The sequence below is a fragment of the Pleurodeles waltl genome, chromosome 12 (assembly GCF_031143425.1).
Source record: "Pleurodeles waltl isolate 20211129_DDA chromosome 12, aPleWal1.hap1.20221129, whole genome shotgun sequence".
In the NCBI taxonomy this organism is placed as follows: domain Eukaryota; kingdom Metazoa; phylum Chordata; class Amphibia; order Caudata; family Salamandridae; genus Pleurodeles; species Pleurodeles waltl.
The window spans coordinates 496,386,332-496,399,410 of NC_090451.1; the positions used below are offsets into that span (position 1 = coordinate 496,386,332).

Genomic DNA, 13,079 nt, shown 5'->3' on the forward strand with positions numbered 1-13,079 from the left:
GGTCTATTAACACCAGATCTAGAAGGTGACCCTGTGCTTGTGACCATTGTGATGCTAGGCACTGTTGTAAGGGCCTCATGTGCAGTCTTGCGTTCGGGACAATGGCTATGCATGAAGACATCATGCCTAGGAGTTGTAATATCATCTTTGCTTGTATCTTTTGTGTTGGATACATGCGTTGTATGATGTTGTTGAAGTTTTGAATTCTTTGTGGACTTGGAGTGGCTACTCCTTTTGTTGTGTTTATTATGGCTCCTAGGTACTGTTGTACTTTGCACGGCAGGATGTTTGATTTTGCGAAGTTGACAGTGAACCCCAGTATGTAGAGGGTTTGTATGATTTGATTTGTGTGGTGTGAGCACTTTGATAACGAATGGGTCTTGATTAGCCAGTCGTCTAGATACGGGAATACATGTATTTGCTGCCTTCTGATGTGTGCAGCGACTACTGCTAGACATTTTGTAAAGACTCTTGGTGCTGTTGTTAAACCGAAAGGCAATACTTTGAATTGGTAATGTATTCCTTTGAATACAAACCTTAGGTATTTCCTGTGCGATGGATGTATTGGTATATGGAAATACGCGTCTTTGAGGTCTAAGGTTGTCATGTAGTCGTGTAGTTTGAGCAATGGTAGCACTTCTTGTAGTGTGACCATGTGAAAGTGGTCTGATTTGATGTATGTGTTTACTATCCTGAGGTCTAGGATTGGTCTTAGCGTCTTGTCCTTCTTTGGTATTAAGAAGTACAGTGAATAAACTCCTGTGTTTATTTGTGTGTTTGGTACTAATTCAATTGCATTCTTTTGCAATAGTGCTTGAACTTCTGTCTCCAGGAGCTCGGAATGATGTTGTGATAAATTTTGTGCTCTTGGTGGTATGTTTGGAGGGAATTGTAGAAATTCTATGCAATAACCATGTTGGATAATTGCTAGAACCCAAGTGTCTGTAGTGATTTCCTGCCATGCTTTGTAATAATGACCTATTCTTCCCCCCACTGGTGTTGTGTGGAGGGGATGAGTGACATGTGAGTCACTGCTTAGTTGCAGGGGTTTTGGGGCTTTGAAATTTTCCCCTATTCCTAGGGAATTGCCCTCCTCTGTATTGGCCCCGAAAGCCTCCCCTGTACTGTCCCTGGTAACTGGACGGTGTTGCCTGTGAGGTGCTGGCTTGTGTGGCCTGACCCCGAAACCCCCCTCTAAAGGGTGTCTTGCGGAAGGTGCCGTAGTTTCCTCTGCTCTGCGGGGAGTAGAGTGCGCCCATTGCTTTAGCAGTGTCCATGTCCTTTTTAAGTTTTTCTATCGCTGTGTCCACTTCTGGACCGAACAGTTCTTTTTCATTGAAAGGCATATTGAGAACTGCCTGCTGTATCTCTGGTTTAAACCCAGACGTTCGTAGCCATGCATGCCTTCTGATGGTCACGGATGTATTAATTGTCCTTGCAGCTGTGTCTGCTGCGTCCATGGAGGAGCGTATCTGGTTGTTTGAAATGTTTTGACCTTCCTCAACCACTTGCTTTGCCCTTTTTTGTAGGTCTTTGGGTAGATGTTCAATGAGGTGTTGCATCTCATCCCAATGGGCTCTGTCATAGCGCGCAAGTAGTGCTTGAGAGTTGGCGATGCGCCACTGGTTTGCAGCCTGTGCTGCGACTCTTTCCAGCTGCATCGAACTTGCGGCTTTCCTTATCCGGGGGTGGTGCATCCCCAGATGTGTGGGAGTTGGCCCTTTTCCTAGCTGCTCCTACAACAACGGAATCTGGTGGCAGCTGTGCAGTGATGAAAACAGGGTCTGTAGGGGGCACCTTATACTTTTTTTCCACTCTTGGTGTGATTGCCCTACTTTTGACCGGCTCCTTAAAAATTTATTTTGCGTGCCGGAGCATACCAGGGAGCATAGGCAGGCTTTGGTAGGAGCTGTGGGTGGAGGAGAGGGTGTTGAATAAAAAGTCATCCTCTACCTGTTCTGAGTGGAGGCTTACATTGTGAAATTGTGCTGCTCTAGCCACCACTTGAGAATACGCAGTGCTGTCTTCTGGTGGAGATGGCTTCGTAGGGTATGCCTCCGGGCTGTTATCTGACACTGGGGCGTCGTATAAGTCCCATGCGTCCTGATCCTGGTCACCCTGGCTCATGGTGGTGTGAGCTGGGGAATGTGATGGAGTTTGTGCTGGTGAGACGTGAATTACAGGTGGAGGAGAGGGTGGTGGAGTAACCTTTTTCACCACCTTTGTTTGTGGTGTTTGTTCAGTTTGGAACTCCAGTCTTCTCTTTCTTCTAATAGGGGGAAGGGTGCTTATTTTCCCTGTTCCCTCCTGTATGAAGATACGCTTTTGCGTATGGTCTACATCGGTAGATTGCAGCTCTTCCTCGAACCTATGCTTTCGCATTTGGGAGGTTAGTGAATGCTCCTCTGTATAAGAGCCTGAAACTGGGTCGGTTGCAGGTTGTTTTGGCACCGAAACCCTGTCTGCATCTTTTTTCGGCTCCGAGCTGACTTTTCTTTTTTTCGGGGCCGAAACCTCTCGGCGTCGATCTTCGTCGGTGCCGCTGTCTCGGCGTTGAGCCGTGTCTACACCGCTATCTCGGTGTCGATGCTTGTCTCCAGCACTTTCTCGGTCCCGAGAAGGCTGCGTACCGGTGTCTCGACCGGAGTCGGACTGTCTCGGCACTGTTTGGGCCTTTTTCGGTGCCGACGGTCGGTCACCGAATTTATGGGTCGAGCCATGGCCTGGTGGCAGTGGCGTCCCCTGGGCCTTGTCAATCTTCTTATGTGTTGTTTTCGACGTCTTACTCACGGTTTGTGGGTCATCGAATTCCTCGGAGTCCGATTCGTGGATCGAGAAGGTACCTTCCTCTTCTTGTTCCTCGAACTCTCGGTGGGCTGTCGGCGCGGACGCCATTTGAAGTCTTCTGGCTCGACGGTCTCGGAGTGTTTTTCGGGACCGGAACGCACGACAGGCCTCGCAGGTGTCTCCACTGTGCTCAGGTGACAGGCACAGGTTACAGACCAAGTGTTGGTCTGTATAGGGGTACTTGTTGTGGCATTTGGGACAGAAACGGAACGGGGTCCGTTCCATCGGCGTTCTTCAGCACGCGGTCGGGCCGACCAGGCCCCGACGGGGGATCGAAAAACTACCCCGAAGGGCACCGGAGCTCTTCGATCTTCGATGCGGTGTTGAATCTAACTACGCCGATCCCGAACGCAACAATACCGACGAAAATCTTCCGAATTTAGCTATCTTTCCATTCCGAAACTCGGAGCGACAGGAACACGTCCGAACCCGATGGCGGAAAAAAAACAATCGAGGATAGAGTCGACGCCCATGCGCAATGGACACAAAAGGAGGAGTCACTCGGTCCCGTGACTCGAAAGACTTCTTCGAGGAAAAACAACTTATATCACTCCGGCCCAACACCAGATGGCGAGCTATTGCAAAACATGTGTATCTACAGCGACAGATGCCATCGAACCTCTCAAACAAGAAATGGTAAAGTACCAGAACCCGTTCAAAGACCTAGAAGTACTGGGGTGGAAAATGAAAACTTAAAAGAAACTAATCTTTCATGAAAAATTCTTATATCATATGTTAAATTGACTCATCCAAAACTGTACTAAAAGTCTCTGATGTTGCTAAATGGGGGACTGATTCTACTTCTGAACCTCAAGATCAAAGACTCAGGAAATGAGAACTACCACTAAAAATAATTAATCACTCACCTAAAAATCTATCCTCAATTAACTATTCCTCAATTTGATTTTACAAATTGAATCTGGTAGCAGCATTAACAAACTGCCCCATTATAGTACAACTGGTCACAAGAATTTGCGTTCTTCATGCCCCTTACAGAGCAAATCTGATCAACACATTTCCCATCAAAGGTGAAGTTCCAAATGATCTAAAAATCAGTTAAATTTCTTCTCTCTTACAAATGCCCGGAGCAGACCCAAAAGATATAAATTTCTGTTCAAATACAGTTTCGCCTTTTCTGCTGAAAATTTGTGGAAGCTGTGGTGATAACAACCTAAGAAAGTCAGTCAAGAAAATAATCTCCTAGGTGACCTCCAACCAGGTATTAGATGAGGCTGCAGCAACAAGGCAGGCATGCCGAAAATAGTGGACAATATCCAATCCTTTCTAGGTTCCAGTGACTCTCGTCTACTTAACATCGATGTAACCATGGCATTTGATACGCGAATAGAAGATCACACTGGAAATATTAAGACACTGCTTGGGTTATAGATGGGATAGTTTATTCCTGGTTCACATTTTTCCTACTCAATCAAGCACAACAGATAACATTTGGTATCACTCTCTTAAGACCAATGCCCCTCCCCAAGGAGTACCTCACAGCACTGTCCTTGCATCTTTGTATAACCTCTCTCCACACTTTAACAATCCAGGTATTTATTACCATCTTTCTGCTGATGACACTCATAGGTCCTTATTTTCTTCCCTGAAGACATTTTTCTTCTAACTCTGACTATTAAGAGTCTTCTGATGTGATTGACACAACTTCTGAATCTCAACCATTTTGAATTAATTTTTTCACTGCCTCATGGTACAACAGCTGTGAAATTCTTGATAGACTCGATATTTATCATTGATTTTGAGCCAGTGAACACTGAATGTGCGAAACCTTTAAGATGTTTTCCTCACAGTAAAAACAATCTTCAGAAGAATGAGTTTGGCGGTCCCAGGACCACCAAACCCACGGTGGTGGTGGGACTGCCGCACACCAGGCCGTTCCAACTGCCATATTACGGCCTTGGTGGTCCGACTGCCAGGGGCCTTCTGCTACCCCCTAGATCATTGATCCCGACGGGTAGGTGACGGTCGAAGTCATGCTCAGCCACGGTGGTGCTTAAAGCAGCACTGCTGTGCTGATCACAACTTCACTTTCTGACAGCCTTTCCATGGTGGGATTCCTGCCATGGAAAGGCTGGCAGAAAGCCAGTGCTGGGTGCCACAGGGCAGCCCCTGCACAGCCCACAACCATGTTGTGGGCCGTGCAGGGGCCCCTTTGCCCAGCGCCCTCGGAATGCACACTGTCTGTGCTACAGCAGACAGTGTGTACTCCAAGGGTGTTGGGTATTGGGAGCACCCTCTGTGCGACGGCATTGGCCTCGGCTCCATGAGGTGCTGAGGCCAATGCCACTGCACAGTCTCCACTGGGCGGACCAACTGGTGAAACAACAGATTTCTGTCTGTCAGCCCAGTAGAAAACTTGTAATAGTTCTGGAGAGGAGTCTGCCAGCCTTGCAGTGGTCTCCTCCCTATGGGTCTGGCGGTCCGGGTTTCGGACCACCAGACTTGTAATGAGGCCCATAGCCAAAAACAATCAATTTGAGACAAAATTCTATATACCTGAACCAGACTTAAAAACTGTGGCAGTCACTGCAGTACTTTCTAAGCTGGACAATGGAAATTGTCTTCTAATAGACCAAACAAAAAAAATATCTTGCACCACTGAATGCAGCCCTGCACACAGTGGCCATGCTTATTAGTGGGCCCATTAATCCCATTCAAAACATGTTACTATGTTTTTGCATCAATAACAGAGACAATGTTCTGATATTTTCCTCAAAACTATGTTTCTTTGCAATTTGTTCTAGCATCTTCTGTGCTCGTGCATGGATTGACATTTGTGATAGTTCTGCTACCACGTAAACAAGTTCATTTTAAGCCGCTTTGTATTTATTGATACTGACCTTTGCTTTAGTTCACTCTGTTTTCACCTCTATCCTACCTACAATTATGGATATTTTGCATTTTTTTATTATCATTAACCTTTTAACATACACCTCTGAAAAACATTTCAATGGCTTTGGGGACTTGTTTATGCAATATAAAATGGGAGCATTAACAAAAAATGTGTTCACTTTTCGCTTCACCAATAAAATTTTGGAATGAAGTGATAATGACTACGACAGTAACAAAGGAAAAAACATGTGACAAAATTGTTTTGTTTGTCAGTCACATCAAAATCTCTGTAAATCAGCTTCTGGCTGCAGCATGAAAGGAACTATAGAAAAAGTTCACTGACAAAGTGGTATGCTGTACAACAGCAGATGGCTCTTAGTTTGATGGTTTTCTGTTTCCTTTACGTTCTTTCCCTCCTTTGCACTGGGCTGAAGATAAGCTCTTGGAGAGAAAATGTTAATAGGTAATTGGAATTAAAAGTAAAACAGTATAGAGTCAAATAGTCGCTGATGTAAACTTTTAGTTTAAAAACAATTATTGCCTTACAATTTTGTAGCAAAGTTTTGTTTCATAGCCAAAAATTCTATTTATTGAAGATAATAAAATCAACTGTTCATCATTCATGCTTTTATTTCAAAAAGAACTGTCCTCATAAAAGGTGACCACGGACACAAAATCAATGCACAAATGTTGCAATTTGTATAGGTAACAATTTACAATTAAATGTACAACTGGCAAAGTTTCTCAACTTAGAATGGGAAATTGATTTAGTATGCAAAGCAACAAAAGCTGTAGATGTGTTGAATATTTTATAAATACAGCTCAGTAGTTCACAAACCTATGACATCGTCATTCATATCTCGAAGGCTTAGAAAACATTTCAATTCTCATCTGTTAAAAAGGATCATTCAAACGACTTTAGAGAGTTGAGGCTACATTCTGGCAATCATTTGAAGCATACCAGAACAGCCATTCGGCACCCAAACATGGTTTCCAATGCAGTGGCTGATAAAAGAAGTCCTTCCTCCACGCTACCAACAGCCATCCTATTTCATATGAGGTAGACAGAAGACAGGGCTGACACCAGGAACAAACCCAGTAATTAAAATTCCAAAAGCATATAATTTGCCACCACTTACATACAGAAATCCACATTTAGAGTGGATGCAACCCAAAGCACAAGTAGCAATGGTAAATTATATTAACCATGAATGGGAAAGGTACAGGGCAGGACTAATGCCAAGAACATTAAAGCAGTGCTATAACCCAGGTAATGTCTGTGTGTTTTACGTGAAGACAAGTAAATATTCAGACTTGAGAGATATGGTACCAAGATCAACGTTCTGCAAGTTCTAGACTCTCTCCTAAATGGTTTGCAAAAGGGCCCTAAAGAGTGCATGTTCAGCCTACTTATATATAGAAATGCAAAACGTGGCTGGCAGCATTGATAAACATGCACCGTGCAAAATGCACCCAAAAACAAACAAAAAAAAGCCCTCCAAAGTAATGTTAACCACTGCCTATATCAGAAACCATCTTCGCTCTTATTGTTACACACCAATCAACAACCCTCATTAAATTGGTCTGTGCCCACAATTCCTGCCTCACAAGAATTGGGCAAACTATAGATGGGGAGACATGCCAAATGTGTATCGGGCACAAGCTAAGTGGGACTAGAGTGTCCTTGCATCAGCAAAGATAAACCATTAATGTCACTTAACGATGGGCTGCAAAAATCCCTGAAGCAGCATTGTTCAATTACTGAATATTAATTTCTTTACAGGACTTGAAAGCCTTATTAGTACAAGATCTCTGCCGCCATAATGAAACTCTCATTTCAGAAGTGGGAGCTATTTTTGTATGGCTGAAGGGCATATCTGAATACTAAAATGTCTGAAAAATCCAAACCCAGCAAGGGGATTTCACCTTAGATGCACACTACATTAAAGATGGGTTTCTAGTATGAGAAACCCAAGCTCTCTCATGCTAGGTCCACATATGAATTGCTCAAGCATATTACGCCCAGACAGAAATTTTAACATATCTTAACCCTAGCTACAGGAATCAACCTGACCACATAATACATGGTAGTTCTTTAATCGTGCTAAGTATAACATCCATGGCATTATTAATAAAATAGTATTTTACATACAAATCACGTAGGATAGGGCCTTTCATGTGTTCTTGTTTTATTTTTGAAAACACACCGACCTTGAAGATCTAGCATTAACCAGAAGCTGGAAATGGCAAACAATTGTACAATACGTTTGCCTGAACTGTTAAATTACTACATTATATTTCCTCAAACAGTAGGATGAGAAATGTTACCAGTAGCCACAATTAATACTCTTGAGTGTATTTCTGCTGTCTCTAAAATTGAGCCTGCAGATAAGAAAATATTTTACATTGTAATACATTTAAATCACTAAATATATTCCTATGCAGCAACAGGCGAGTCCGAATTAGGAAAATTGACCCGGACTGATTCCTCCATACTTTCTGAAAAATACCTGTAGTTAGTTGCAAATGTGTTTTAGAGAGAGTTTTTGTTTTTTTTGTTTTTCTTTTTTAAAAAGTGGGTAATACAGTAATGATGTTTTAAAACAACAGAAATATATAACATTTCATCAGGAGAAACCGATACCTTTCCACTGTTCTCAAGTTTGACATATGCACACATATATCCTCGCCAAACCTGCCAGACATTTTGTATTATGCAGTGTTTAGCAGTTTGACAGGCAGATAATTATTCTAACCGAAATCCAAGACAGGCAACTGTGACTGGCTTATAAACAGTCAGTAGGCAAAACAATTCCTGTCTGAAATTATGTTGTTTCTTTGCCCCGTTCATCACCCAACGCTCAACATGTAATAGATGGGAACTGTTCAGTACATCAGTCCTTTCATATCATCTTCTCCTGAAAACCTTTGTGGGTGTCTTCTCAGCGTTCAGGAAATGGCCCGTGTATTTGTGGGAAATCAATCGAATATGTCCAGTAAATTAATGTTTTAAAATGTGAGCAGGTGAAGATGAAGGCTTGCATAAGGATGTTACAACCAAACCACCGCTTAAATCCAAACTCCTGCCCTCTTTTTCCTATGGAAACAAAAAGAAAAAGATTAAAAAGTAACACTATCACTTCTTCCGTTTCAGCTGCATTCAATTAAGTCATCATTTGATTAGTATTTATTCATATCTTACAGCACAAATACAACTGACGCATAATATTCAGCAATGCCTTGACTGCCCACATGCAATACAACCACCACTGTTTCAAGCAGGGCTCAAAAAGTGTTTTAGAATTAGGGGTGTGGGGGGCGCACTGCTCAGAGACTTAAAAAGACATAATAGAACTGTTGCTCAGTCAACAAACACCCATTTTGTACAAGCATTAACTGAAAAGGTGACATGGTAGTTGAATACTAAACGGTTAAACAGAAAGATACTATAATTATTTTTGTTTGTTAAGCATTGTGGCACAATCGTTTAGTTAGATACAAATGACTGAAAACCCTCTGTAAAAAGTGATTTCATACGGGGGCAGGACCACAAGCCCCGGACTGCCCAGTGGGAGTGGAGGAGACGGGAACCCGGCGGCATTAAATCCTGCGCTGCAGTCCCACAGCGTGGGACCCTCTGAGGAAAGCGCGTTGATAGGGGGGCAGGACCACAAGCCCCAGCTGCCCAGCGGGAGTGGAGGAGGCGTCTTTAAATCCTGTGCCGCAGTCCTGCAGCGCATGACTAGCCCAAGCTTGTGCCCGGGCCAAGACCAGGCCCACCTTCACCCGTCATCAGCTGGAAGAGGCCGGGTCGGGCCCCTACTCTTCCCGCTTGCTTTTCGGGACGTCTTCTACCGCGGGGGCAAATAAGGCATGTAGGTATTATAATTAAAATGGGGAAGAGGAAGACAAATGTGCATAATGAGAAAAGCAGCCCAGGTTCCTCCGCCCAACTGTCCATTGCAAACTATCTATCATCTGTCATGGGGGTCATAGAGTCTGAACTAGAGCAAGCTGATGTCCGGATTGGGGTTTGCAGAAATTGTCACAGAGGCCTCCTCTGGAACCTCAAGTTTTAATTAAACCCTCCGCACCAGAGCTCTTACCGCGGAACTCCCAGGATAGAGATCCTCCCCAGGATGGATCAAAAGCTCACTCCTTGTTTTCAACCCTGCACGATGGGAGCCCAATAAGGAATCTATCGAAGCCTTCAACATCAGATCCCTCCCCTGTGGTTTCTTTACCACCAGAGGGAAGAAGGGTGGGCGTAAAAAAGCAGTCGACTACAATTGAGAAAAAGGGATGCACTATTCATAGTACACACAAAAGTACGGGGTTCTCTAGAAGCGGACGTCGCGGATATTAGCGTAGTCCTAGGTTGTATGTATTCCTATTTGGAAGGGTAACGTCAGTGGAATGTCAGTTGGAAATTACCGAGTGGAACAGCGAGGGGAGGGAAGAAGGGAATTTCCTTTTACGGACTAGGTGGTCTCACACACTATATAGTGTCATGCTTCATCATTTGACCACCTAGACCCACCCAGGTAGGACAGTGCCACCTGGGCGGACTCAACCTCACTGTTAAAGGAACAGGAGGGAGTGCGTAAATAAACTTGTTTCTGGAAAGATCGGGATCCAGCTAATCTACTGAAAAACTAAAAACACCTAAGCAGACACCTGTTCCACTCGGTAATTTCCAACTGACATTCCACTGACGTTACCCTTCCAAATAGGAATACATACAACCTAGGACTACGCTAATATCCGCGACGTCCGCTTCTAGAGAACCCCGTACTTTCGTGTGTACTTTGAATTATAGGGAGCTAAGTACGGAGTGTTCCTCCATAGTTATCCCCCCTCCTCCCTCTTCCTCTCTCCATGTGTAATGATGCACTATTCATAGACTTATAAATGAAACTAAGGATGCCCAAGTGACTGAGGATATCCTGAGGGGTTTTGAAAGGGGAAAATGCATTTGTAATGATTTTTGTGATAAAATTGATTATATATTAAAAGTGTGTTGTACAACTCTGGAGGAGAAACTTACCAAGCTGATTTCTAAAAAGTTGGAACGCTTGCACGTAAACTCAACCAGTCTAGTTCCCCAGATAACCAACACTTAATCACTAATATGTGGGAAGACAATTATCCCAGAGTTACCCTTGTGAGGTGACACGCATAGCTTGGAAGTCTCTTCAAGAGCAGAAATCAACAGGCACAACACAGGCTCTGTGGTGCCTGGTTCACACATTGCCCGATTTTGTGCTAGTTCCCCACAATCAGATCAATCCTGTACTTTAGGAAAACAGACCTGGTCTTCTGGGAGCTAAAAAAACAACTGTTTTTTAATAGAAATGCCAACTCTGAAGGTGTTTTGCACCTACCGCCTAAAAGCCAGCCGTTTGTTCTAGTAATGGCATGCGTGCCCTCCCTCTGTCAGAGGGCACTAAGGAGGATACAACTCCCCTGATAAAAAAAATTTCCACACACTGGATCAGGGTCAAACCAAGCTATCCTGTGGACCGAAACAACATGAATCTTTTTGCCCGCAGAGTGAACTGGCTCGGCCCTTCGAGGAAATCCACTGAGGGAGACTGTGTTGTGTTAAATTTTAAAGACCCTAGGCTGGTGAGACGCTTGGTGGGGATTTTGGGCCATTCGACAGGGTCCAAAGGAGGGATCAAAGTGCACTCGCTTAGCTATTTTTATGACCCATCTTTTCTATCCTTAGCTAGCTCAAAAGGTGTTACAAAATAAGCCAGACCCTCAAGTTCACGCTAATTTTCCTACTGCAAATCGTTTTGAGCTACTGAACTCGCTGGATGAAAATGATTGACTGACCAAGAACCCCCCCCGGCATGGTAGGGAAGCTCTAGGGAGTTCAGGAGAAGAAGTAATTCAAGAATTATCTCCCCTACATGGAGAGTCAGTGCCCCGACCCCTCAGCCATGGGTCCTTGCTTTGCCCCACTTGCTGGAAGAGATAAATCCCAGAACAAGTACTAAACCTTTATTCTTGATTAGCTGAACATTGCGGGAGTCTGGTTTAAATTACAACATTCAGATTGGCTAAACTTTGTGCCCCCGCATGATATTATTTGCATCCAGGACACTTTGTCGACTGACCCCTTGTATCTGGATGGTTTTCTAACACTGCACCAACCAACGATTCCATCTGCAGCAGGAAGGGCCAGTGGGGGTCTTGCTGTCCTCGTCTCCCTGAACTTATACAGGACACAGGCATCATTAAAATGGGCCTCTCCTTATTTCATGATTATTTTATTAATGACTGCGGGGAGGGGGGTAAAGCTATTCTTTTAATAAACCTTTATAATAATGCCCCTTATGGTTCCTTAAAGAAAATTCTTGAGGATGTAATGGATTTTCTTGACTCCTCCACCTGGCTTCAAGATAACAATGTAATTATGCTCTGGGTAGGAGATTTTAATATGCCTATGTCAAGTAGCAGATACAAAACGGTGCACTTTTGTTTCTGGAGGGCTGTGAAATATTAACCCATGTCAGACACTCAGAAGCAAGGGATGTGCTGATTTTTTTTAAATTATTAAATATGATCTTATGTTCGCCAGTGAGGTAAGCCCCCAAAGAATGCAGAAAATCCCTACATTCACAGGAAACTCTGAAGGGAGTTTTATAGATTTTATCCTTATTAGTTCTGCCAATTACTATCTACTTCTTGATTTTGAGATAATTCCTCATTGCGTCAGTGATCATAACCCTATACATATTAATTTAGCTTTTAATATAAAATCAGGTGTTGAGGAAAGGGACACGAACAGCGACTTAATTTTTAATAGAAATATGTGCATTAAATGGGAAAAGGTGGACCAATTTGGTTTTAATCAGAGAATTATTAAAGAGAAGCTGGTATCAATTAAAATCTGCCTATCCACCAGACCAAATAATGACCTTATAGTGCAGGAATATGAGCAGTTGTGCAATGCTATCTCTATGGCTTTGGTTACTGACAGGATAAAACCGGCTCCAGGCGTACAGAGTTGGTTGAATTCTGCGTGTATGGCTGCTCATCTTAACCTTAAAAAAAGCCCTATAAGAGGTTCCTCGCTCTCGTGTTTCAATTAAAAGGGCAAGGAGCCAGTACAAAGCTACAATAGAAGAGCGGAAAACTGAAATTAGAACTAAGGCTTGGTCTGATCTTATGGTTGCTAACCAACTCAAGAACACCTCCAAGTTTTGGGGGGTGGTGAATCACGCTTATTTCTCTGAGGAAAACATTGAACGGGATGGCTGTTTGATTCCAGAGGATGTCTGGGAACAAAATTATGAAAGGGTCTTTGGGGAGGAAAACAAACTATCTCATGAAGGGACCTTTGGCCCAACCCCAAACAGCGTGGAAACAAA

The 13,079-nt window shown here is 43.5% G+C and overlaps 1 protein-coding gene across 2 annotated transcripts in view; it reads right to left on the minus strand.

Annotated features, from left to right (window-relative positions):
- Nucleotides 1–6,309: 6,309 nt before the first annotated feature.
- ARL2BP (ARF like GTPase 2 binding protein) overlaps nt 6,310–13,079 on the minus strand; it is a 171,222-nt gene continuing 164,452 nt past the window's right edge. For both annotated transcript variants that reach the window (XR_011199894.1, XM_069217215.1), the window contains one exon: nt 6,310–8,794. Coding sequence is in view for 1 of the 2 variants with exons in the window: in XM_069217215.1 (XP_069073316.1) it covers nt 8,699–8,794 (96 nt within the window). In the remaining variant the exon portion in view is untranslated. The remainder of the gene's footprint in view (nt 8,795–13,079) is intronic.